We start from the raw sequence: 25708 nt of genomic DNA on the forward strand, positions 1-25708 counted from the left end.
AACAGATACTAACGAAGGGGTGATGCTTGGAATCTTCCATGTTATAATTGTTGTTGTTTTTTTTAATCTCATCCTTATCAGTTTTTCATTTCATTTCTTTTCTATTTCTATATAGGGGGGAAAAGTATATGGGAATGTGGCAAGATGACGTATGTCAAGGGAATGGTGTGGTAGTTACCCAGTTTGGATTATACTATGAAGGCAACTTTCACCTTAATAAAATGATGGTGAGTAGTAGAATACGTTGCCTATAGTTATTGACTTTTTTAAACTCCCATGCCCTTAACTTTTAAATCATCATTTTATTAATGTTCTACCTTCTTGGTAGTATTTTTCTTGTCTTTTAAGATTATTTAAGGCTTTGGGGGATATGGCTGTATGAAGTCTTAAGTTCTTTGAGTTAGAACTCTAAGTTAGTTTTAGAGTTCTAAGTAACTTAGAACTCTAAGTTACTTTTAGAGTTCTTACATGTAAGAACTCTAAGGTTACTTTTAGAGTTCTTACGTGTAAGAACTCTAAGTTACTTTGCATTTTGTCTGTTGTGATTTTTGTTTTGTTTCTTCCCATAGGGAAATGGGGTTTTACTTTCCGAAGATGATACTATATATGAGGGAGAATTTTCAGATGACTGGACTCTTAGTGGAAAGGTTGGAAACTAACTTTCTTCTTCCTCTAATGTAATCTTCTAATTTTTCCTTGACTTTTAAAAAAAAGTCTACCTTACCATAAAATTCACCTGTTTTTAAGAGTACATTTCAGTGACTTTTAGTAAATATAGAGTTGTACAGCCATCACCACACAATCCAATTTTAGATCCTTTCATCATCCAAAAAGATTTCTGTCACCATCTCCTGCTCATTTTCAGTCACTCTCTGTTTCTACCAGCAGTCCCAGACAACCTCTAGTGTACTTTGTAACTCTGTAGATTTGTCTTTTCAGGTCTGTCCTTAGAGTGGAATCAGGCAATATGTGGGCTCTTCTCTGTGTCTTCTTACACTTGGAATAATGTTTTTGAGATTTTTCCGTATTGTAGCCTATATAGCAGTTCATTCCTTTTTATTGCTGAATAGTATTCTAAAACCACATTTTGTGTATCCCTTCACCAGCTGATGGGCATGGGATGATTTCTCTATTTTTCTCTATTTCTCTATATCTCTGTATTTTTCTATATTTCTCTATATTTCTCAGACTATTAGGAATAATACTGCTATAAACATTTGAATACAACTTCTTGTGTGAACATGTTTCGTTTCTCTTGGGAAAATATTTAGGAATGCAATTGCCGGGTTGTATGGTAAATTGATATTAAACATACCAAGAAGCTGCCAACTATTTGCCAGAATGGCTACATCATTTTACATTCTCATCATCAATTTATGAGGAATCTAATTTCTCCACATCTTTGCCCATGTTTTTTATTTTGTTTTTTTTTTTCTTTCTACAGTTCTAGTAGGTATGAAATGGTATTTCATGGTTTGAATTTACATTTTCCTAATGACTAATGATGTAGAGCATACTGTCATGTTCTTATTGGTGATTCCTGTATCTTCTTTGGTGAAACACTTCTTCAAATATTTTGATATTTTAAGAATTTGCTTATATAGTCTTTTTTTATAGTCTTATTGAATTGTAAGGGTTTTTTATATATTCTGGATATAAGTCCTATATCAGCTATAGAATTCACAATTTCTTACAGTCTATGGCTTTCCTTTTATTTTCTTATTAGTGCCTTTTGAAGCACAAAACTTTTTAATGAAGGCCAGTATATCAGGAAATTTTTATGAATCAGGCTTTGGATGTCATGTCCAAAAAATCTTTGCCTAACTCAAGATTATTAAGATTTTCTTCTCGGGGCGCCTGAGTGGCTCAACTGGGTAAGTGTCCAACTCTTGGTTTTGGCTCAGGTCATGATATCAGGGTCATGGGATTGAGCCCTGTGCTGGGCTCCGCATGCTCAGTGCGGAGTCTGCTCGAGATTCTCTCTCCCTCTCCCTCCCCTTCTTTCCCTCCACTGCTTGCATGCAGAAAAAAAAAAGATTTTCTTCTAAAAGTTCTATATTTAGGTCTATAATTCATCTTGAGTTACTTTTGTGTTTGGTGTGGGTTAAATATCGAAATTGATCTTTTTGCATGTGGGTATCCAGTTGCCTCAGCAACTTTTCCCATTGAATTTTCTTGACACCTTTTTTGAAATTAAGCACCATAAAATGTGTGGGGTGTTTTTCGGGGGGGGGGGGGTTGGACTCTTGAATTGTATTCCAGTGATCTACTTATCTCTTACTGTGCCAGTACAGTACAGTGCCTTGATTACTATAGATTTCTAGTAAGTTATGAAATCAGGAAATGTAAGTCTTCCAACTTTGTTATTTTAAAAAATGTTTTGGCTATTCTGGATCTTTAGCCTTTCCATATTAATTTTAGGACTGGTTTCTTAATATTTGCAATAAAGCCTACTGAGAGTTTGAGGGATTGTGTTGAATCTGTGGATCAATTTCAGGAGAATTTCCATTTTTAATAATACATAATAATCCATGAACATGGGTTATCTCTCCTTTTATTTAGATCTTTAATTTTCTGTCAGCAATATTTTGTAGTTTTCAGTGTGTATCTCTTGCATTGGTTTGGTTAAATTTTTTCCTAAGTATTCTTTCTTTTTTTTAAAATATTTTATTTATTTATTTGACAGAGATCCCAAGTAGGCAGAGAGGCAGGCAGAGAGAAAGAGGAAGGGAAGCAGGCTCCCTGCTGAGCAGAGAGCCCCATGCAGGGCTCGATCCCAGGACCCTGCGATAATGACCTGAGCCGAAGGCAGAGGCTTTAACCCACTGAGCCACCCAGGTGCCCCCCTCCCCAAGTATTCTTTTTAATGCTATTGTAAAGAGAGTTGTTTTTTAATTTTATTTTTGGATCATTTGTTGCTATTATATAAAAATAAAATTGATTTATGTATTTTGTTCTTGTATCCTGAAACCTTGCTGAACTCATTTATTCTACTAGGAGTTTGGTGTGAATTGTGTGTGTGTATTTCTTAGGAATTCTTTTATACAGGATCATGTTGACTTAAATAAAGACAGTTTTACTTTTTCCTTTGCAATATGGAGGATTTGTTTTGTTTTGTTTTGTCTGATTACACTGGTTAGGTTCTTCAGTAAAATGTTGAAGAGAAGTGGTAAGAGTGGATATCCTTGCCTTGTTTCCTGTTTTAGAAGAAAAGCATTAAATCTTTCACCATTAAGTATGATGTTAGCTAAAGATTTTTCATAGATTAATCAGATTGAGATAGTTCTGTTCCTAGTTTGTTGAGAGTTTTTGTCATGAATACATCTCGGATTTTCTCAGAAAGCTTTTTCTGTGTCTGTTGAGATCAATCATGTAATGTTTGTCCTTCATTAATATGGTGTATTATATTCATTGCTTTTCTGGGATAAATCATAGTTGGTCATGATGTATAACTGTATATTTTGCTGGGTTTAATGCTAATATTTTATTGAAGATTTTTATATCTATATGAGAGATAATGGTCTATAGTTTTCTTTTCTCATGAGGTCTTTGTGTGTCTTTGGTAAAACTGGCACCATAGAATGCATTGGGAAATGTTCCCTCCTACTTTGTTTCCTAAAAAAGCTCGTGAAGTCTTGGTATTATTTCTTCTTTGAATGTTTTTGAGACCAGATTGGTCTTGAGCATTATTTTGTGAGACGATTTTTAGTTTTTAATTCAATTTCCTTCTATTCATATTTTCCACATCTTCTCAAGTCAGTTAGGTAATTTAGTCCTTTCTAGGAATTTTTCTGTTGTATCAGAGTTATCAGATTTGTTGGCATAAAGTTGTTCTCTTCGTATTTCCTTGACCTTTTTAATTTCTGTAAGACTACTGTAGTACCCCCTGTTTCATTCTTGATTTTGGGATTTCATGTCTTTTTTTTTTTTTTAATTAATCTAGTTAATGGCAATTTTGTGTATCTTTTCAAAGAAGCAAATTTCAGTTTCATTGATTTTTCTTTTTAAAAATCTCATTGATTTCTGCTCTGTTTATTATCTTCTTCCTTCTTGTTTTGGATTTATTTGCTGCTCTTTTTCTAATTTTGTAAGGTGGAATTTTTTTTTTTAAGATTTTATTTATTTATTAGAGAGTGAGTGAGAGGGAGAGAGAGCACCAGGCTGGGGTTGTGGTGAGAGAGAGGTAGAGGCAGAGGGAGAGGGAGACTTCCTGCTGAGCAAGGAGCCCGATGGAGGGCTCGATCCCAGCATCCTGGGATCATGACCTGATCTGAAGGCAGATGCTTAACCAACTGAGCCACCCAGGGACCCAAGGTGGAATTTTAGATTACTGATTCGAAGGCTTTCTTATTTTCTAAATAGACATTTATAGCTTTAAATTTGTCTTTGGGCACCAGATTGGATAAATTTGGGAAGTTTTGTGTTCATTTCATTCGGCTCAAAATGTTTTATCTGTTTTTTCAGTGATTTTTTTTTTCTTTTACCCATGGATTATTTTCATACAGTCTTTTTTAGTATATGTGCTGCCGAAGCGAGCACTCATACAGTCTTTTTACACATGCATATACACATACTCTTTTTTCTTTCTTTCTTTCTTTTTTTTTTTTTTTAGAGTACTGGGGACAGATAGAATTAAGGGAAAATGTTAACTACTTGGTTTTTTTTTCTTTTGATTTTTAAATTGGAAATTCTTCTACATTTGACATTTTCTTTAACTTTACCTAGGGAACACTGACTATGCCAAATGGAGATTATATTGAAGGTTATTTTAGTGGAGAATGGGGATCTGGGATAAAAATCACTGGAACCTACTTCAAGCCTAGTCTGTATGAGAGTGATAAAGACAGACCCAAAGTTTTGTGAGTAACTGGTGTTAATTGTGGATTGATCATTAAGTGTTTTGAGTTGTCTTGCTTTTATCAAAGCTGGTTAATATTTTAATGACAGAACAATTTTTTTTTTTAAGGCAGAAGAATTTTTGAAGTCATTTTTTAACAAAGTGTAACTTCCTTGTATTGCCAACTGCTGCTATTATAATAGAATCTATAGTCTTGGTTAAGATTATAGCCTCAGAGCATAGATGTTTAAAATAAAAGTTCTGTGTGTGGGATTAATTTTACTACTAATGGTGCAGATACCCAAACTGATTGAAAGAGAGCATTCTTAAATGGAATCCCTACACAGCTTGATTTTGAAAAGTAAAGGCCAGGCCTATGTAAAGCCTATGTATACTCTGCATATGTGGGGAAGAAAACAAGATCTCTATCTCTAAGTGTATTGTGTTCTGCCTCCATGTTTTTGGCACATATCTATTCTCCTTTATTGATTCCAGCATTAGCTTTGTTTTTGTATTTTGGTAGCTTCTCCTATTCTTTGTTCTGATGGTGCTTGATATATTTTTAGAACCCAGTATAGTATAATGCATTTTACAGTTCTCTTTATGAGATGGGCAAAGCATAGGAAGTCCTTGTTTTAACAGAAATCAATTTTACAAAATCAATTATGTGAAAATGTAGACAGCAAAGGAGTCCGTTCTGATGCGCTTCGTACTTAACCATTTATACGCTTTAGTACCTAAGAAACATTAAGTAGCTAAAAATCGTTCCTTTAAAATTTCCATTCAGTGTTTATAAAATAGAACCACTGCCAGTCTCGGCAGGTTTGTTGCAGAAGCATTCCCAGTTGTATATGAGAAAGTTTCTGTTCTTCAGAATTTTTGCACAAAAGAAGTGATTAATAGAAGCTTGATGTGACTTTATTAGCAGGAAGCTGGGAAACCTGGCAGTGTCAGCTGACGAAAAGTGGAAAGCAGTATTTGATGAATGTTGGCGTCAACTGGGCTGTGAGAACCCAGGCCAAGGGGAAGTCTGGAAAGCCTGGGACAATATTGCTGTGGCCCTGACCACCAGTCGGCGCCAGCACAGAGACAGGTGAGTGAATGCCTGCCCGGCAGAGTGTTAGAGGAAGTTGAAACTTAAAAAGTAGGCAAGCCTTGCCATATTTAACTTCAAAATACAATTTTAAAGTCAGTGATGTTTTTCTGTTTCTGGTAATATAGATACAATACACCTCCCTTTATCGTCTACTGAACTTAACTATAAAACCAGGCAGAATACACGGACACCTGTTCTGCAAAGAAAATATCAGCCAGTGTATTGAGGAAGAACACCTGAATTCCAAGTACCATCGAACCAGTTACTAGTTGTTTTTGTTGTGAATTTTTTTTTTAAGATTTTATTTATTTATTTGACAGACAGAGATCACAAGTAGGCAGAGAGGAAGGCAGAGAGAGAGGAAGAAGCAGACTCCCTGCTGAGCAGAGAGCCCGATGCGGGGCTCGATCCCAGGACCCTGGGATCATGACCCGAGCTGAAGGCAGAGGCCTAACCCACTGAGCCACCCAGACACCCCTAGTTGTGAATTTTTTAACTTCAGTGTCCCTCAGCCTGAATTCAGTGTAACCTGAAACCTTGGCGTAAGCACTGTGGTGTGTAGACAGAGCTCCAGAAATAACCCTCTGCTTCTGGCTCAAGATGCAAAAAAGAGATTCTTAAAGCTCAGATGAAATGGAGGAGACACACCGTGTTCTTTCTCCCTTTTTCTTTCATTTTCTCAGGCTCTAGCCTCCAGGTACTTCTGTGGCAGGGATGGCAATGGCATTTGCTAGAGCAGCCAGGAGCAGGAAAAACTCTTGGGGGAGAAGAAACTTCTTCCTCTGTTGGTATATCCTCAGGTCCAATAGTCATGTCCAAATCCCACTGGTTTTTTGGCCTCGCTCACTCTCCTCCCAGTGCTTCGCCCTCGACGTGGTACGTTCACAGAAGTGGGCAGTTTCCGGCCTGAGGATCTAATAGAGGCCCAGAAAATGCAGGGGAGGTAACGGAGAGCGAAGAGCTCGAGAAAGCAACTCTGTAAGGTTGTTTATGAACTCCTGGACTCACCCTACACCTGCTTTGTGCGGATTTGGTCCTAATTAGCACGCCAAACACTTTGAGAACTGAGCTAATAGGTGGATTTCCACCCAGGTCCCAGACTACTGCCCACTGAGTGGTATGCTCACAGACAGACCTAAACAGGACCGCAGAGGCTTTGAGAAGTGAACTGACATGGAAACCACTGCCCACAGAAGGCTGAAACGAAAATGTCAGCTGTTTCAGAGGTTTCCAAGATCAATTGCATGTTCAGTGATCCACTAGAGGGACTCACAAGACCCAGTCGTCCTTGTAAGAGTTCCTGCAGCATCTCAGTGAGGAGGTACAGCCGGATCGTAAGAGGAGACCCGGGCAGAGTGTGGAGGAATCCACGTGTGAGCTTCCTGCTGTCTTCCTTCTGAGGGGTGAAAAAAATGCTTGAAGAAATAATGATTGAAAACTTCTCAAATTTGGTGAAAGACAAATGTGCTGATTCAAGGAGCTGAGCAAACTGCATCCTAAAAAAAAAGATATCCGTGAACAGACACCTCATAATTGAATTGAAAGACAAAATCGAGAAAGCAACTAGAGAAAAAAGAGGCACTGTCTGGAGGGGAACTGCTCTCTGAGGGGTCCCGTAGAGGCACACTCTCTGTCCCCAGCAGTAAAATTCAGCCACACATGTACAGTCTTTCTGCTCAGGGAAGCCTGTTAGGGACTCAGTGCCTCCGGTTCTTACTGTGGGCTGCTCACGTAAACACTCTGTGCTTAGCAACTGTCCGGATTCCACAGTCCCCGAAGGAAAGCAGATAGTCACCATTATTCACATTGTTAGCCTTGTTGTGGACAGCAAAATACCCTGACTAGTTAGGGAATATTGCATGTTGCTTTAGGGGACTTTCAGGAAGCAAATCCTTCTAAAGATAATAGTTTCAAGTCTACTATGTTTATTGTGCCTATCAACATTCTTTTCTAAAATTTTATTTAAATTTAATTAACATATAGTGTATTATTAGTTTCAGAGATAGAGTTCAGAGATACAACAGTTGCGTGTAACACCCAGTACTCATTACATCACGTGCCCTCCTTACTGCCCATCACCCAGTTATCCCATCCGCCATGCACCTCGCCTCCAGCAACCCTGTTTGTTCCCTGTAATTCAGAGTCTCTTATGGTTCGTCTCCCTCTCTGATTTCATCTTATTTTATTTTTCCCTCCCTTCCCCTAGCCTGTCAATATTCTTCATAGGATAAAAACAGGACCTAAAGCGTCATAACATGGTACTCAAAAATGTCCAGAATATAAACCAAAACTACTTGGCAATCAAAGAACTACCACCTCGTTTTGGGAAGGACAGTCAATACATACCATGACTTCCCAACATAAATTTTGACATAATGACAGGAACTTTTTAAAGGAGCTAATATATAAATGCCCAAATGAGCGATCACAAACACCCTTGAAACAACTATTAAAATTGGAAATATCAGCAAGGAAAAAGAAGTTATAAAGAATAACCAAATCAAATTTTTAGAATTAAGAAATCTAATAACCAAAATAAAATCACTGGGTGAGCTCAGTTGCAGAATAGAGATGACAGCAGAAGAGCCCGTGAACTTGAGAATAGATGAATAGAAATTATCCAAACTGAACAACAGAGAGAAGACACATGGGGCGGGGGGAGAAGGAATAGAGCTTTAAGGACCTGAGAATCTAATGTTTGTGTCCTTGGAATCCCAGAAGGAGAAGAGAAAAATTATGGGGATGAAAAAAATACTTGAAGAGATAATGGTAGAAAACTTCTCAAATTTGGTGAAAGGCAAATGTGCTGATTCAAGAAGCTGAGCAAACTGCATCCACAAAGAAAGATACCCGTGAACAGACACCTCATAATCAAATCGAAAGGGAAAATCGGGAAAGCGGCCAGGGAAAAAAGAGGCACTACCTGGAGGGCAACTGCCATTTACGAGCCTGCCTGTTTGTCATCAGCGTCCTCTGGAGACCAGGAGGAGGTGGCCCCGCAGTTCTGCAGCACTGAAAGCAAGATTACAGCTGTACCTCTTCCTTCCTTCCTTTTCCTTATTTTTTCCCTTGTTCTCCTTTTCTTTTTTGTTTTCCCTCCGTCTGCTTTACTGCATATTTCCTTATTCGTTAACTTGGCCGGTAACTCCCACAGCATTGCTTGGCATTTGGGCCCAAAGAACTTGATGATCCCTGCTGTATAGAAAGAAGTTTGGTTTCTTCGCCCCCCCACCCCCCCGTATTTGGGATAAACAGAAACTGGGTATGGTGTTTCATTCTTGAAGTTCATGATTTTTACCTTATATTCATTCTGTTAGTAGAAGAAATGGAGACTCTTAGGATCATGAAAGCTGTGGACTCTACCCTGTGTGTGATGCTGATGGTCAGCCTTCACTGTTAGAGCCTGTCTGTCTAAATGCTGAGACTCTGGTCCTCTGGTTGACCTTGGTTAGCTGTTGTTGGGTGTTTCCAAGGATGAGAGTGAATGGACTGTTTTGTTTCGTTTTGTTTTTAAGATGTTATTTATTTATTTGACAGGGACACAGTGAAGGAAGGAACACAAGCAGAGGTGGTACTGGGGGGGAGAAGCAGAGGTGGTAGTTGGGGGGAGAAGCAGGCTTCCCACTGAGCAGGGAGCCTGATGCAGGTCTCCATCAGGAACCTGTGATCATGACCTGAGGCGAAGGCAGACACTTAACGACCGAGCCACCCAGGCACCCCTGAATGAACTTTTATATAATAAAACATGTTGCAACCACTGGGGGCTTGTTTATCTAAAATAGGATAATAATAATGATTGCATACCATTTCTAATCTAATAATAGAATACCATTACCAAAAACGTCTCTTGATTACTGAGTATGTGTTTTATCGTGGCCTCTTCATCCAAAGCTTCCCTTTACCCATTACATACTAACCTCACCACCCATTATAGCGTCCTCATTATCTCTTTGCTTGAGCTCATTTCCCTTCTTCCTCTGCCCTTTCATGCGTTTTTGTTTGTCCTCACCACTTCCTCTCTCTTATTCCATTTTTCTCTTGTCACTAACAAGTCTGTCACCAGTTTTCTGTTCAGGCTAGCATTATAGTACCTCCGGACACCATCATTGATATTGAAGCAAAATCCTCATTAATTAATTGTAGTTGAATGAAGTAGTTGAATGAAGTAACATTAAATGATACTGGAATGACTGTTAGAAAAATCTCCTAGCTGGTCAGTTACCAGTCACGAGCTCATCTGGGCCAAACACTGCTGGGTAGTCCATTTCCTCCTTATTTGATGACAGTGTTTCATGTGCACATTACAGTTGCTTTGTTTTCTTGATGTGAAATACATAATGGGCTTTCTTTTGCCTTTTTACAGTCCAGAGACATTAAGTCGTTCACAGACTCAGACACTGGAGAGTTTGGAATTCATTCCTCAGCATGTTGGGGCCTTCTCTGTGGAGAAATATGATGACATCAAGAAATATTTAATAAAGGTAGAGTCAAAATTACAGTGGTCTTGTGAATGAGTGACGCAGCTACTACAGTGTATCATTCCAGTGCACTCAAGCTTATTGGTACTCTGATCCTATCTTTGCTTTCCAGGTATTCCCTTTGTTAATTCTCTGGCTACTAAAAGCACATTTCCACATGAATATTGTCCTATCGTGATGATAGAACTTTTCTAAGTTTTGTGAAGTGCTCAAGGGAGTTCTTGAGAACAAGGGTCAAAGTTTAAAATGGCTTTTTGTTAGTAACATGAGCAGACTAGAGGTTGAATAAATCATGTTGCCCTCACCCCATGGTTATGCTCTTTGCATCCTTCTCAAACCCCATAAGATTAGCTGCACTTTAAAGCATGACGTGCATTGATATGGGGTTGCAGGAAGCGGTATCAAGAGAAGTCAAGGGAACTGGAGAGTGACAATATTAGAGCATAATCAACTGTCAAGTAGTTGTAATTATATAAATATATAATATATATTATATAAATATAATTAAGCTATAAACTTCACAAAAAATAGGAGAGGTGTATCTTTGAGCATTTTTTTTGTGAAATTTATAGCTTAATTATATTTATCAGTATATCCAGAGCTATTTTCCCAAGATGCCAAAAGGATTCTTTGATTAAGATTAGAAACTCCTACTCCATATAATTTGGGTAGACTCAGCACTTTCAGAAAAGTTGAGGTATTTGAATTTTCCCGATCCAAAAGTTGACTCCTGCCGTTTTGAAAATTGTTTATCATTTATGAAATTGTTTTATTATTTGTTGGTTGATTGTTTCTGCTGTTAGTCCTTGACTGACTTCAGTGATCCTCTTCCTGTTCAGGCCTGTGACACCCCCCTGCACCCCCTGGGCAGGCTTGTGGAGACACTGGTTGCAGTTTACAGAATGACATACGTGGGTGTGGGAGCCAATCGCCGGTTATTGCAGGAGGCTGTGAAGGAGATCAAGTCTTACCTTAAGCGAATTTTCCAGCTGGTGAGGTAGGAGATCCTTCTCGCTGAAGTCCGCAAGCTGTGGAACACTGCTTTATACTAACGCTTGGGTGTCTTCATCCTGAGTCTAGAGATTTACAGCTTTGTGAAGAATCATTACGGCTTCTCCTCCTTGAAGAAATTATTCATCAAGAAAATGGTTTTTGTGCCACAGATTCTTAAATAGATTAAATAACAAAAAACATGTTTTTACTTTGTGCAATAAACACAGGGAAGGAAACCATCAACAAAACAAAAAGACAACCTACTGATGGGGAGAAGGTATTGGCAAATGATATATCTGATAATGATTTGGTTAATATCTAAAATATATAAAGAACTTGCTCAACGCTTAAAAAAAAAAAAAAACCACTAATAATCTGATTTAAAATGGACACAGGACCAGAATAGACAATTTTTTTCCTAAAGGAGAGATACAGACAATCGCCCGATACCTGAAAGAATGCCTAACATCACTAATCATCAAGGAACTGTGTGTTCTCATAGGCTTCCATTCTAGCAGGACAGACTAAATAAAACATGTAGTGTGTCATGGGATGGTAAATGTGGCAAAAGATGGGGCTGGAGGTAAGAGGCTGCTATTTAAATAGAAGGTCCAGGAGACCTGACTAATGTACTATCTGAGCAGAGACTTGAAAAGAGGTGAGAAAGCAAGCAAGTAGAACATCTTTGGAAAGAAAGTTTCAGGTAGGAAAATTGGAACTTGTGAAATTCAAGATCTTTTACTGGGGTTAAGCCAGCAAGTAAATACTATAATGAGGTCATTATACAAAAATCTATGAATTTTCCAGGAAAACTTCCTTATATTATTAACTTCAAAATTGATAGATGCATTTGGAACCGTCTTCGATTTTGAGGGGGCAGTGTAATCCACTAAAAGACCACTGGCTGGGAGTGTTTCAGCTCTTACATACTTAGATGAATATAATGAAGATAAGTTTTCTGACTTTTGTTTTAGTTTTTCCAACTATAAAATTAGGGACAGAGGCGGGGCGAGGTATAAGTCTACAAAAATAGAAAAGATTGTAAGCTCCCTTTTAAGAGTCAAGGTTTTTGTCTAAAAGAGGACCATGAACTTGTTTATAGTAGAGCCCACCATTTGCATATAAGAGGTCAGAGATAAAAATCTAGGGCAAATTGAAAACCTAGGGGAAAAAATCCTCCGTAACCTATCATCTTGATCATTTGGAAAAATTTTTTAGCAACTTCAATTTTTGTTTTAAAGATTTTATTGAGTGAGAGCGAGAGAGCAGGGAGAGTGGCAGTGGGGGAGGGTGAGGGACAAGCCGACTCTGCACTCAGAGCCAAGCCCAAGGTGGGGCTCCGTCTCATGACCCTGAGATCATGACTGGAGCCTAAACCAAGAGTCAGCTGCTTCACCCACTGAGCCACTCAGGCACCGCAGCAACTTGAATTAAAAAAAAAGATTTTTTTTTAATTTTACATTAATCAATTTTCAGTTTTTCTTAGTGTTGAATGTTTAAATAGTTTCCAACTAATTGTTTGTGCTGTGAGAATGGTCTCTGCTTGAAGAGTCAATACAGATTGACCTCAGATGAAATTTGCCGATAAGAAAAACACAGAGGGGGTTGCCTGGGTGGCTTAGTGGGTTAAAGCCTCTGCCTTCAGCTCAGGTCATGATCCCAGAGTCCTGGGATGGAGCCCCGCATCGGGAATCTCTGCTCAGCAGGGAGTCTGCTTCCTCCTCTCTCTCTGCCTGCTTCTCTGCCTTTTCTGTGATCTCTGTCTGTCAAATAAATAAATAAAATCTTCAAAAAAAAAAAAAAAAAGAAAAACACAGAGATAAGAATTTCTCACTCTTCAATAACCAGACAGAAAAAAAAAAGCACATGACTTTTTAGTGGTATTATTATTCATTAGCTACACTCTTAATTTTATCCTGTAATTACAAAGCATCAGTTAAGAATCTTAGGGAACTAGGGGCGCCCGGGTGGCTCAGTGGGTTAAAGCCTCTGCCTTCGGCTCGGGTCATGATCTCGGGGTCCTGGGATCGAGCCCCACATGGGGCTCTCTGCTCAGCAGGGAGCCTGCTTCCCTTCCTCTCTCTCTGCCTGCCTCTCTCCTTCTTGTGATCTCTGTCTGTCAAATAAATAAATTTAAAAAAAAAAAGAATCTTAGGGAACTAAAAAATTTAGTTGATTTAAAGTTTGATTGCATAGATCCTTTAAATAGATGAAATAATAGAAATGCATTTTACTCTTTTTAACCATTCTCGAGGTGCATTTTATAATTGTATTTTCTGTTATTCCTTAGATTCTTATTTCCTGAGCTTCCTGAAGAGGGCAGCACAATTCCTCTCTCTGCCCCTCTGCCGACGGAAAGGAAATCCTTCTGCACTGGGAAGTCAGACTCCAGATCTGAATCGCCAGAGCCAGGGTAAATCGAGTTGGGTAGAGATAGTGAAGAGGGTGGGTGGTCCTAGCCAAAGAATCCCACGGAGGGGCGCCTGGATGTCTCAGTCGTTAAGCATCTGCCTTTGGCTCAGGTCATGGTTCCAGTGTCCTGGGATCGAGCCCCACATTGGGCTCCCTACTCAGCAGGAAGCCCGCTTCTCCCCCCGCCCCCCACCCCCAGCTTATGTTCCCTCTCTCCCTGTGTCTCTCTCTGTCAAATAAATAAATCAAATATTTAAAAACCAACCATACAAACAAACACAAAGAATCCCATGGAAAAGTTTTCTCTTGATCTCAGTTTCCTTATTTTTAAAATAATGTGTTTGGGCTAGATCCCTTTTAGGCTATATTACCAAACCCACGGAAGCATAGTCCCAGATGACTGGGTGCAAAGACTGCTGAGCAAAGTGACGTCATACTGATCTAGAATAACCACAGGGAATCATTTTCAAAATGGAACCAACTAGATTTTCAGTTAGATTTTGAGTCAATGAAAAGTATTCACAGTTGGTCCACGATAAAACTCTGGGCCCATATAGGTAGGGTCCTCATGTTAGCTCCAAATATGAAAGTAGAATAATGTTATAACTATTTCTTTTATTTCTTTTTTTTAAAGAGAGAAAGAAAGTAGGGGTGCTGGGGGGAGAGAGAATCTTAAGCTGACTTGCTGCTGAGCTCAGGGCCTGACTCGGGGCTGAACTTCACCACCCTGACATCCGGACCTGAGCCGAAATCGAGTCGACCCTTAACTGACTAAGCCGCCCAGGTGCCCCTCTTATAACTGTGTCTTTACTCAAAATGTCCCATCTTTACTTTCAGCTCTAGAAACTGAAGCTCTTTGATTCTGTATTCCATTTTAATATGAATGCTTCTCCAATATTTTGTAGTTATGTGGTAACAAGTTCTGGGTTATTGCTTCCTGTACTGCTGCCTCGGCTCTACCCACCACTGTTCATGCTCTATGCCCTGGATAACGATCGCGAGGAAGACATTTACTGGGAATGTGTTCTGCGGCTGAATAAGCAGCCAGATATTGCTCTTCTGGGCTTCCTTGGGGTACAGAGGTAAGTACAGTAGTTAGGAGTAGAATCAAATTAGAATCAAATTTTAATTTAATTGAAAATGCAAACAGCATTATCAAGAATTTGGTACTTTACTACCCAGTGGAATATATGATTTGCAGTTTCTTCCCTTATTTGCTTATCTATTATTCAGCAAAATAGTGATATTTAATCTTTACTTTTGAGAATTTTTGGAGTGGAGTGTAAAACTGTTATTCTTCTGAATGTGTGTTGTATGTGTGCGTGTGTATAAAATGTGTGTGTGTATATATAAATTTTACCTATCCTATTTGCAGTCCTTAAAACAGAATACATACATTTACAGTTTCAGAAAAAATTATATTTTGTCTTTGACATTCTTCCTTTCCTTCTCTTTCTTTCCTCCCTATCTCCAGTTTCTAATTTAAAAGTTTTAGAAGTGCTCTTTGTTGTGGAGCATTGTTTCTTGTTATTCCAAGGGAACACATTATGGCTTTTTTCCTAGTGCTATGATGAGGCTGGTCACCCCACACCCAGTAACTATACATATGTGCAATCTAAAATGACCAAGCCTTAGTCAGAAAGTGAATTTTTTTCAGTAGGATAATTTGACAGTAAAAATACAATAAAACTGAGTGAAGGAAAGACTTTGGCTAACTTGGCAATATCCATAATTTATGGGGGAATTGTAGTACATTGACAGATCCCTTAGGAACATGATAGGAACTCTTAAATTATTTCTGGAATGTTTATTAAAACTACATCTGTGGAACAGTTATTTTAAATGGGGACAGAGAAGGCAGTATAGCCATCAGCTTTTTTTAATGGGTATTAAACTATTATAAGTAACAACTTGCACTAACAGTGTCTGGATTCCATTGTAGGAAATTCTGGCCTGCAACCTTGTCAATCCTTGGAGAAAGTAAAAAGGTATAGTAAATTATACTAAATTTTAGTTTCCTCGGTAAATGTGTTTTTCTTCGATGTGGGATATTGAAAATAACAAAACATTTCCATTTTACTTTGATAGAATGGTAGCTAAACATGAGTTATCACTGAAGAACCACACCTTGCTACCAGTATCATTTAATTTTTCTTGTTATTGTGGAAGACAGCTTTCCTCTCTGACCTTCATAAATTCTCTTTTTTGAAGGTTTTGCCAACTACAAAAGATGCTTGTTTTGCCTCAGCTGTAGAATGTCTACAGCAGATCAGGTAATTGCTGATTTGTTGAAAAATCACATAAATCAAAGTAATAGTCTATTAAGATACTAATGAGATTTTATCTTTACCTAAGCTCTAAGTGCCCCCTTCACTCCTAGAAGGTGTCACACTCAGCCTGGAGATTAGAAAAGGCTCTCTTGAGACATTTGGCTTACCTTTTACTCTACAAGGCCATTGTATTTTCAAAAGAGGTAGAGAGCCTACCCAGAAATGTATCTACGTAATCACATCTTTAGCCAAATGGAAATTAACCAAACTTTATTACTCAGAGAAGTGTTAGGAGAATAATGTCCTACATGGTTAAAGGGGGTAATCTTACAATTTAGTGAATCCTTCCATGTGAAGCATAGAGAGTTGGAGGCGTCCTTTCTCAAAGAACCAAGGGATTACCATGGTCAGCCCTTCCAGCAACTCATTATGCCTGATGTGTGCAACTTAAGACACCTAAGCCCCAGGAGGGCTTATTGTCAAGCAATTAATGTTTAATATTAAACAGTTCTATTAAGAAAAATTACAGGATTTTTTTTTTTTTAATAACAACAGCACAACATTTACCCCATCAGACAAACTTAAGGTCATCCAGCAGACTTTTGAAGAGATCTCTCAGAGTGTCCTGGCATCACTTCAGGAAGACTTCTTGTGGTCCATGGATGACTTGTTTCCTGTTTTCTTGTATGTGGTGCTACGGGCCAGGTGACCAACCTTTTCTGACTTGATTATTAGGGACTCATTATTTTAATAAGTGTTTTTTCTGAAATGATGAGCCATTTCTCTTTACCCATTCCACTGTGGTGAGCTGTTCTTTATTTTCCCTTATGTATGTTCAGAAGGAGGACTTATATATAAACAGAAATAATTCAGTGTCTTTTTCTCATTGGGGCAGGATTAGGAATTTAGGCTCTGAGGTACACCTCATTGAGGATCTAATGGACCCATATCTTCAGCATGGGGAACAGGGAATAATGTTCACCACCCTGAAGGTAAGTATAGGTAGTATTTAATTTTTTTTTTTTTTATCTTAAAGTCTATCCTTAATTTACCATATTATAAATCTGTGATTAAACACTGTCATCTTTATACAGAGGTTTAATGCAAACATTAAATGCCTTTAGAGCACATATTGTTAATTATTTTAAAATATAATAAAAGTTGGGACGCCTGGGTGGCTCAGTTGGTTAAGCGGCTACCTTCGGCTCGGGTCATGATCCCAGCGTCCTGGGATCGGGTCCCACATCGGGCTCCTTGCTCGGTGGGGAGCCTGCTTCTCCCTCTGTCTTTGCCTGCCTCTCTGTCTGCCTGTGCTCACTCTCTCTGACAAATAAATAAATAAAATCTTAAAAAATATATATATATATATAATAAAAGTAGAATCAGTTAGTTATTCTTCAAAATACTAAAGCAAATTACCCAATCTTCCCTATAAACTGATGAAGCAAATCATTAGAAATGCTTATAACGATAGACCATCTATGTAAATGTAACTCTAGAAAAGAAGCAGAAAGGATTCGTAGTGTCCAAAAAAGTCTCCAACACTAGAGCTATTTAACAGATGAGGTAACACAAAGAAGGCGGTACGTATATAATGAATGTGAATTGCATCTTCTTTTTTCTCCATGAATTTATTGTAACCAGTGTGTTACAGATGAGGTTCTATAATCTGAGTACTCTCTAGGGATTGTTGCAAGTCATTGTAGTTCCTCGCCTTGATTTTTCTTAGAATTTTAGAATAATTCTGCAGTATGTTGGAAGAACAACAAGTAGAAAATGGCATAAACACTCCTGAAAAAAAGGGAAAATAAACCGACTCTGCCAATTAGTAAAATATAAAATTACAATAATTAAGTATGTTAAGTATGTTACTGTCACAAGAATGGACACTACCCCTAACAGAAGGGCTAGCCCTCACAAAGGCAATGTTATAATAAGAATTTCACATGTGAAAATGGAAACATCAAACACAAAAATGGAAAAGAGAGGAATTATTTAATAAATGGTTAATGTATTGGGATAGCTTATTAGATGTTTTGGAGGGAGGGTGGAATCAGGGTAACATCACCCCCATTGTTAGTTGCAGATGCTTTGGAGAATTTAAGTGTAGAGAAAAGAAGAGAGAAGGAGAGACAGGCAAATTAAGATGAGAAAAAATCCTAGAATTTAATGTCAGGTTTAGGGTTTGGGTTAGTTGTTTGAACTTTTCCACTGAAATATGATTAACATTTTCCATTAAATAGACTGGAAAAGGTAGAGAAACTGGGGAAAATATTGCCCACCTAGAACTTATATTTTTAGTGTTTGTGTTATAAGAAGAGTATCTCTCAACATATCTGCAAGGGGGAAACAACTGATACGTTTATATGTAGGAAAATGCTCAACCTCACTGAAAATTACAGTACTGCAGATTTAAGCAAGATGGCATTTTGTGCCTACTAAAATAGCAAGGATCTTTTAAAATTATAGCCAATTATAGCCAGTGCTGGTATAGGGGTATAGTGAAATCAGGAATATGCCCATATTGCTGGGCATATTGGGTTAAATAGCAGTCACCGTTTTAGAAAACTGTTGTTAATATCGATATCACCAATATTAAAAATGTTCTTGGGGCTTGAGTAATCCAGCTCCTGGAGATTTATCCCGAGAAATTGTGGAATGGAAAACATACATGGTTTGGCTGAGGTATTCTTTGTAGCGTGAGTAACTTCCAAACCTGGATACTTTCAGGATCACCTGGGAATGCTTCTTAAAAATTCATTCCTGGGACATTTGGGTGGCTCAGTTGGTTGGGTGACTGCCTTCGGCTCAGGTCATGATCCTAGAGTTCCAGGATCGAGTCCCGCATCAGGCACCTGCTCAGTGGGGAGTCTGCTTCTCCCTCTGACCCTCCCTCATCTCATTCTCTCTCTCTCTCTTTCTCTCTCTCTTTCCCTCTGTCAAATAAATAAATAAAATCTTAAAAAAACAAATTCATTCCTGGAAATTCTGACTCACTGGGTCTGGACTGGTGCTTACTCTTAATTTGTAGTTTCCTAGACATACTAGATGATTCCAATTATAGTTTTTTGTATACCTTATAATGCTCAGCATATTCTAAAGGTCCACTCAGTAATGGCTTAGCAATTAAGGTATTTCTACTTAGTGAAGAATATTAAACAGCTTGTAAAAAGCTTGTTTATTTTAGAAGTAGAAGAAAGTGTGCAAAATCTCTCTACACATTTACAAGTAGGCAGAAGAGACAGTGGATAGGGGAACTGGAAGTAAGCAGGGAAAAATAAAGCACCGAACTGATTTTGTTGGAGCTTTCAGTATTAATTAGACATTTCCTTTCTTTTGTCTCCTGTGCATTGCTGTGTTTATGTGGTCTCTTTACAAGTACATTTTAAATGGTTTTGAACTTTTTTTTCCAGGCATGTTACTACCAGATCCAGCGTGAGAAGCTTAACTAGGATGCACAACAGCTTGCCAACTGGATTATCTGTAGGATGTTTTAGCACCATCTGGCATCTTCCCGAAGTGGCGAAAACGAATGGTGTTGAAATTAGGACGTTGTGTTATTTTGGTGGTTATTTCTGAGCCTTACTAATGATGATAGCCCTGCGCCCAGAAAAAAAAAAAAGACTGTATGACTCAAAGAGAGGGTTGGAACACAGATCGAATTCAATTAAACCAGTCTCTGGCCTGTGTTAAATCCCCCAGATATCACACATTTACTGTTCGGAAAACGAGGACATCCCTTCCTACAGTAAAGAGAATGCCAGCTACCTGAAGTTGTAAGAAGAGTTCCCGGTATAGCTTCTTACATTAAAGAAGTTAATAAATTCTTTTGAGTTCCGGGTTTGCCTGCAGTTACCCCAGACCCCTTTGCAAGGAGCAGATTGTACTCGAAACTGTAGTCGCCACACTATGCCTTCCTGAATCCCTTGCAGTCACGTGTGCGTCATGCTTCTTGGCTGAGGGAGGGAAGGAGGACCTTCTCGAACTGCAGTTTTAACTTTTTCTAAGCTTTTCCAGCAGGGTATTCATGACGGGAGAGGTTCTATGCCGTGACGACCCCCACCATGGAACATCTAAACAGGAGTCTCCTGCCTCCCGACTAGAAAGAACGTAGGAGTTTTGTTCTTGGATTCCTTTCAGCGCTGCAGAGTGAGCACACTGGAATTCACACACTGACCCCGAGCTGCTGGGGCCCCTCCCTCATCCAGGTGCAAGTGCTGTATGGCGGGGCCCGTGAATGAGAGCCCGAGGAGCTTGTGCATGTGGGCTGTGTTTTGGAGCAGGACGAAATTCCGGGAAATTCCGAAGCAGGGAACTGCATCCATCCCTGGCCTGGTGTTCTGCTTCTTCCCTGTACCTCGCACTGAACTCAGAGGGGAAGAAGAAGGAAACAAGCTTTGGCTTTTCCCAGCTCAAAAGTATTGTAACACCTCAACATTTTAGTGTTTTGCCTTTCACCTTTTTTTTTTTAATGTCCTATTGTGAATGGTTGGTTTACACTGTACAAGTAACACTAGGAGCTGTTTTGAATAACATAGGTGCTCTTCCTCATCTCATCTCCTGCACACCGTGGTGAGCATACGGAGTGTCCTCCAGATTTACGTTAACATCGGCAGGTGTTAATCAATTTTAAAAAAGGATCATGATTTCTGCTCTACTTTATAATCAAGACATGTTTATTAAAATACTGTTTCGGAATGTTGGCTGTAATGTAACAGCAATTTTCATAATAAAAGACATTCATCTCGATGAGGTTGTTATTTATGACTATGTAAGAAATGACTCAGGGACAGCTTAGAAATTTAAAAGAAACCCAGACTTAGTGTGTTTTGTTTTGTTTTTTTACTTATTTATTTATTTTTTGCCTGAAGTGTAATCGATGCCTCTTTGTATTGGCCTCAGAGGTCCCTCTGGCATTTTAGAGATCTCTGTCTTTAAAATAAACCTAAATTCATAATTAGAGCCCCTTTGCTGACAAATTGACTTTCTGATCCTAATACATGGATAGGGGTCTTAAATATTATTTCCTTGAACAAAAGGCATATTTTGATAGTCACTTTTTGTTTTGTTTTGTTTTGTATCTCCTGAACAGATTCAGGGAAGGGAAGAGTTGGACCTACTACATTACATTAGTTAGGTATCTCCCAGCTGTAATGTCTTCTCAAGAAGCCTTTCCATGTCACCACTGCTCTCTACCAGAAGGTGGCTCCCCATTATTGGAAAGGAACCAACACTCGATTAGTTTATGTTAAACCCCTTGCATTTCCATTAGAGATTCTTTTGATTTCAGGATAAACACAGATTCCACATTTTTATTTTAAAGGCAAATTTATCGAATGTCTTGGATCCCTTGAGAGAGAGAAAGACAGGGATAGTTCTGGAAATGAACAAAGAAAGACTTGAGACCCACCTAGAAATTCTCAAATGATGGTAGACTGTCTCAGTTTCAAGAAAATCATATTTTAACTCATCCTTTTTTTGGAGGTTTGAATGGAACTTTCCAGTTTCTTTAGGCTCTTGATACTGTATTTATACCTTTCAGATAGCAAAACCATAAATTTTCAAATTCTAAATCTAGATCTCCAGGCCACTGTCTTTAAATAGAAATACCTAGCTCTCATGCAACGGGTTACAGATCTTTCACATGTGTGGTGAATGCTCAGAGTAGCCCTGCAGGGCGGGTATTAACCCCACTGATGTTGTAGACACGGACGGTGGCTGGGATTTGCTCACTGTTTGAACTGGAACTCTAACCGAGAATTTCTCTAACTCTAGTTCCAGGGCTCTTTCCCACCACTGTTGCCAGAGATGCCGCTTCGCAGCTGGGTTATGTGTTAGAGCATAGAGTAGGGGCACCTGGGCAGCTCAGTTGTTCGGGCAGACGACTCTTGATCTCTGCTCAGGGCATGCTGTCAGGGTTGTGAGATCCAGACCTACGTCTCAGCATGGAGTCTTCTGAGACACCCGGTCTCTCTCCCTCCACTCCTACCCCTGCTCACACACACTCATGAATGCACTCACTCTCAAATCTTTTTTTTTTTTTTTTCAAAGATTGTAAGGTAAAAAATGAGTTGAAATTGAAAACTTTTATTTTTTTAAAGATTTTATTTATTTGGCAGAGACACAGCAAGAGGAGTGGGAGAGGAAGAAGCAGGCTTCCCGCAAAGCAGGGAGCCTGATGTGGGGCTCCATCCCAGGACCCTGGGATCATAACTTGAACTGAAGTCAGATACTTAATGATTGAGCCACCCAGGCGCCCGGAAATGAGAACTTTTAATAGCATTAGTAGGTGTTTATGGTGAGATACGGTTTTGTTTTTATTCTGCTCTGCCCTGCTGTGAGCAGAACCCTTTAGTTTTATTCTGGGTTATCTACTTCCCAGCGTGCTTCCCACCGACTTGCACTTCCTGTGCGTTGCTGCAATATAAAATTTTCAAATAAGTAACTCCAATCTGAGAGAATCGGTATTAAGTTGACAGTCACTTGGTAGGGAACCTTCCAGAAGGAACTGTTTTTTACAGGCCTCATTATTATTGGCCAAAGGGTCTTCCATCATATTCTCATAACATGAGACAATAAGGTTAAGAGGTCTGCTTACTCTCTGGCGTCTCCGGTTTTTCCTTCGTTAAAAATGCTGTCATCTGTTGGGTGTGTGTTATCGTGGAGTGGTCAACCAAAATAATGTTTGTCATGGTTAACTATTTGGTGACATTTTGAGCGAAAATACCACAGCGACGACTGAAAATGATATAAATTGGACTTCTCAGTGTGAGGAATACTTAAGATTTGTGATAGGGGAAGCTTATGAGTGTCTTATTGGTTAGGCTGGGTTAGGCTCCTGTGGATTAGATCAAAGAGGATGTGCAGAGATTTTATCTAGAACAGTGAGGTGACTTTGGCAGCTAATAGTCCACTAGTATTTTCTACCAAAGCTTTTCTCTGGATAGGAGTAACATTGCCTGTTTGCGGTCTTGCAGGTAAGAGACTCTACCAAAAGATCCTCAGTTACCAGAAGAGATCTATAAATGTCTGTGCTTCTGTGAATTTTTAATAGCTACAGATAAAATAAAAATAGCTACAGATAAAATTTAATAGCTACAGATAAAATTCTGTAATTTAATTTGCATGGTTTAGTTTCATTGTAACCCAAATCGTATGGAGAATTCTGTGATTTTGAAAGAGCAGGTTTTGCTTTGGGAAACTGTTTCTTAAGGATGGAATAATGCGTTGTCATGCAGACTGAGTAAAACTGAGCATTTGTTCTAGCCCAGTCAATGGCATTTTTACCCAGAGGAAGCTGGGCCATTTTTGTACGGGCATTAAGTTTGCAAGTGCTTTTTCAGGCTTTGTCTAGTAGGAAGCATTGTTTTGAAAAATGAGCTTAATATGGGTAAGGGGAATGGCATTTAATAGTAATCACTGCATTTTAATAAGTTCATGGAAATACTGATTTTTAAAGTAATATTTAGGACAAATTCCTCATGAGTCCATAACACTAATGCAGCTTCTCAGTGAATTAGAATCGGTGACCCTTCCTCCATTACTTAATTAGTCCAGAATCGCATGTAGTTTTATGTCTACCTGCAGCTTCTATCATGACTTCTCCTCATGACAGCAGAAATAGGTAAGTTCTAACTGACAAACTTGGTCCAGAAGTCAAGAAAAGGCAAGGAAGAGCGATTATAGTCCTTTGCCAGGCATTTGTCAGGGCTAGTCCCAGAAACAAAAGAGGAAAACTTTTGATTTTGCTACTTGTTAACTGTACCAGATAACCCTTTGAATGTCCATTTCCACGTCTGAAAAATGAAAGTTTTTCAAAGTTTGATGGGGAAGGAGGTTGAAGTCAATATAACCAGGCCGAGGCAGAGAGGAAGGGCACAGGCCTCTGGAATCCCCAGCTGCCGCCTGAGGACTGACGTCCGAGCTGCTCTTGAACTCCAGGGAAGTATCAGCCTTTGACTTCCATATTTTGGCCTCCCGTTTTTCCGCCCCTTCTCAACGACTGGAAATGCAGCCCAGACCCTGCTACACATGCTGAGGCTTCAGCAGTGAACTGGAGAGCATGAGGTCCACCTTCCTGAACTTCGGCAGACATGACCCACACAGAAGCCAGGCCCCGAACAGGTTAATGCATAAGAGAACTGGAAAGTGGGGCACCTGGGTGGCTCAGTGGGTTAAGGCCTCTGCCTTCGGCTCAGGTCACGATCCCAGAGTCTTGGGATCGAGCCCCGCATCGGGCTCTCTGCTCCGTAGGGAGCCTGCTTCCTCCTCTCTCTCTGCCTGCCTCTCTGCCTACTTGTGATCTCTGTCTGTCAAATAAATCTTTAAAAAAAAAAAAAAAAAACTGGAAAGTGGGAAAACCATTTTCCTAATTTTCTTCTAAACTCCTTGTCTTACCTTGGGCTAATACCAGGGGCTCAGTGGCTTAAACAACAGAGGTTTTCTTTCCCCCTACAGTTCCGGAGGCTGGAAGCCTGAGATTAGGGTACGAGCCTGCGCGGTTCAGGTGCCATCCTTCTTCCTAGCTTCAAGAGACTCCTCCTCGCTCTGTCTTCACCTGGCAGAGACATTGATGGAGACAAGCTCTCTGGTGTCTCTGCTTACAAGGGCATTAATGCCATCATGGGGACCCCACTGTCGTGGCCTCATCTCAGCCTCCTATCTCCCAAAGGTCCCATCTCCAAATACCGGCACAGTGGGGTTAGAACTCCAACATCTGAATTTGGGGGAACACCATTCAGTCCCCAGCAATTTGTCACAGGAACCTGACAGTGACCTCCGTTTTTAGAATTCCCCGTAAGTCATGGAGATGAAAATCGCTGTTTATGCCTTCATGGGAAAGGAGGTTTTACTCAACATAAGCTTTTTAGCATGTATGAATTCATTTTCTGCAACCCTGGAATCAGCATAGATTTACTAGAAGCTATGTTAATAATTAAAACTCACTATAAAAATCACAGTCTATCTGTAAATCTCCCTCACAAATCAGGTCAAGTCAGGAATGCACAGTCGGGTGCCCCTGGCTGCTGCATGGACAGTCTGGTTTGGCACATGGGCATTTGGGCATTAATATGGAGGAAATGTGGTCCACCTTATGATGCACAGATAGCAGTAGGCTTGTTTAATCCGTACTTCCTCTCCAAGGATGTAACCTGTGAACCACCCTTCGGATAGCATTTCCAGCATTTGCCTGAGTATGATGGCTTGGTGTTGGACCCGTCTGTCTACTCTGACTTATGTCTGTCTGGCAGATACTCCACCTCCCTTTTCTTTTCTTTCTTTTTTTTCTTTTTTTTTTTAAGATTTTATTTATTTGACAGAGATCACAAGTAGACAGAGAGGCAGAGAGAGAGAGAGAGAAGCAGGCTCCCCGCAGAGCAGAGAGCCGGATGTGGGACTCGATCCCAGGACCCTGAAATCATGACCTGAGCCAAAGGCAGAGGCTTTAACCCACTGAGCCACCCAGGCACCCTCCACCTCCCTTTTCAATGACCTACCCTCCATGTGCTCCCCTCCTGGGGGGGGTGGTGAGTCATACATGCAAATGTTGTGCTAAATGATTCGACAGAGTGCTCAAAAACTAGAACACAGGAAAATGGCAGGGTTTAACCTAACTTGGTTG

At 39.5% G+C, this 25708-nt stretch overlaps 2 protein-coding genes across 2 annotated transcripts in view; both read left to right on the forward strand.

Moving 5' to 3' along the window:
* ALS2 (alsin Rho guanine nucleotide exchange factor ALS2) overlaps nucleotides 1-20834 on the forward strand; it is a gene marked incomplete at its 5' end in the record, with an annotated part of 87739 nt that extends 66905 nt beyond the window's left edge. The window contains 13 exons of the mRNA XM_080799455.1: nucleotides 116-227; nucleotides 570-647; nucleotides 4726-4859; nucleotides 5766-5930; nucleotides 10297-10414; nucleotides 11251-11408; nucleotides 13695-13817; nucleotides 14722-14898; nucleotides 15759-15804; nucleotides 16028-16089; nucleotides 16642-16791; nucleotides 16982-17078; nucleotides 19500-20834. Coding sequence (XP_080655581.1) covers nucleotides 116-227; nucleotides 570-647; nucleotides 4726-4859; nucleotides 5766-5930; nucleotides 10297-10414; nucleotides 11251-11408; nucleotides 13695-13817; nucleotides 14722-14898; nucleotides 15759-15804; nucleotides 16028-16089; nucleotides 16642-16791; nucleotides 16982-17078; nucleotides 19500-19538 — 1459 coding nt within the window. The 3' untranslated portion in view covers nucleotides 19539-20834. The remainder of the gene's footprint in view (nucleotides 1-115; nucleotides 228-569; nucleotides 648-4725; nucleotides 4860-5765; nucleotides 5931-10296; nucleotides 10415-11250; nucleotides 11409-13694; nucleotides 13818-14721; nucleotides 14899-15758; nucleotides 15805-16027; nucleotides 16090-16641; nucleotides 16792-16981; nucleotides 17079-19499) is intronic.
* Nucleotides 20114-25708, forward strand: part of MPP4 (MAGUK p55 scaffold protein 4) — a gene marked incomplete at its 5' end in the record, with an annotated part of 45622 nt that continues 40027 nt past the window's right edge. The window contains one exon of the mRNA XM_080799456.1: nucleotides 20114-20196. Within this exon, the coding sequence (XP_080655582.1) occupies nucleotides 20114-20196 (83 nt within the window). The remainder of the gene's footprint in view (nucleotides 20197-25708) is intronic.

Source organism: Martes martes (genome assembly GCF_963455335.1).
Source record: "Martes martes genome assembly, chromosome: 3".
Classification (NCBI taxonomy): domain Eukaryota; kingdom Metazoa; phylum Chordata; class Mammalia; order Carnivora; family Mustelidae; genus Martes; species Martes martes.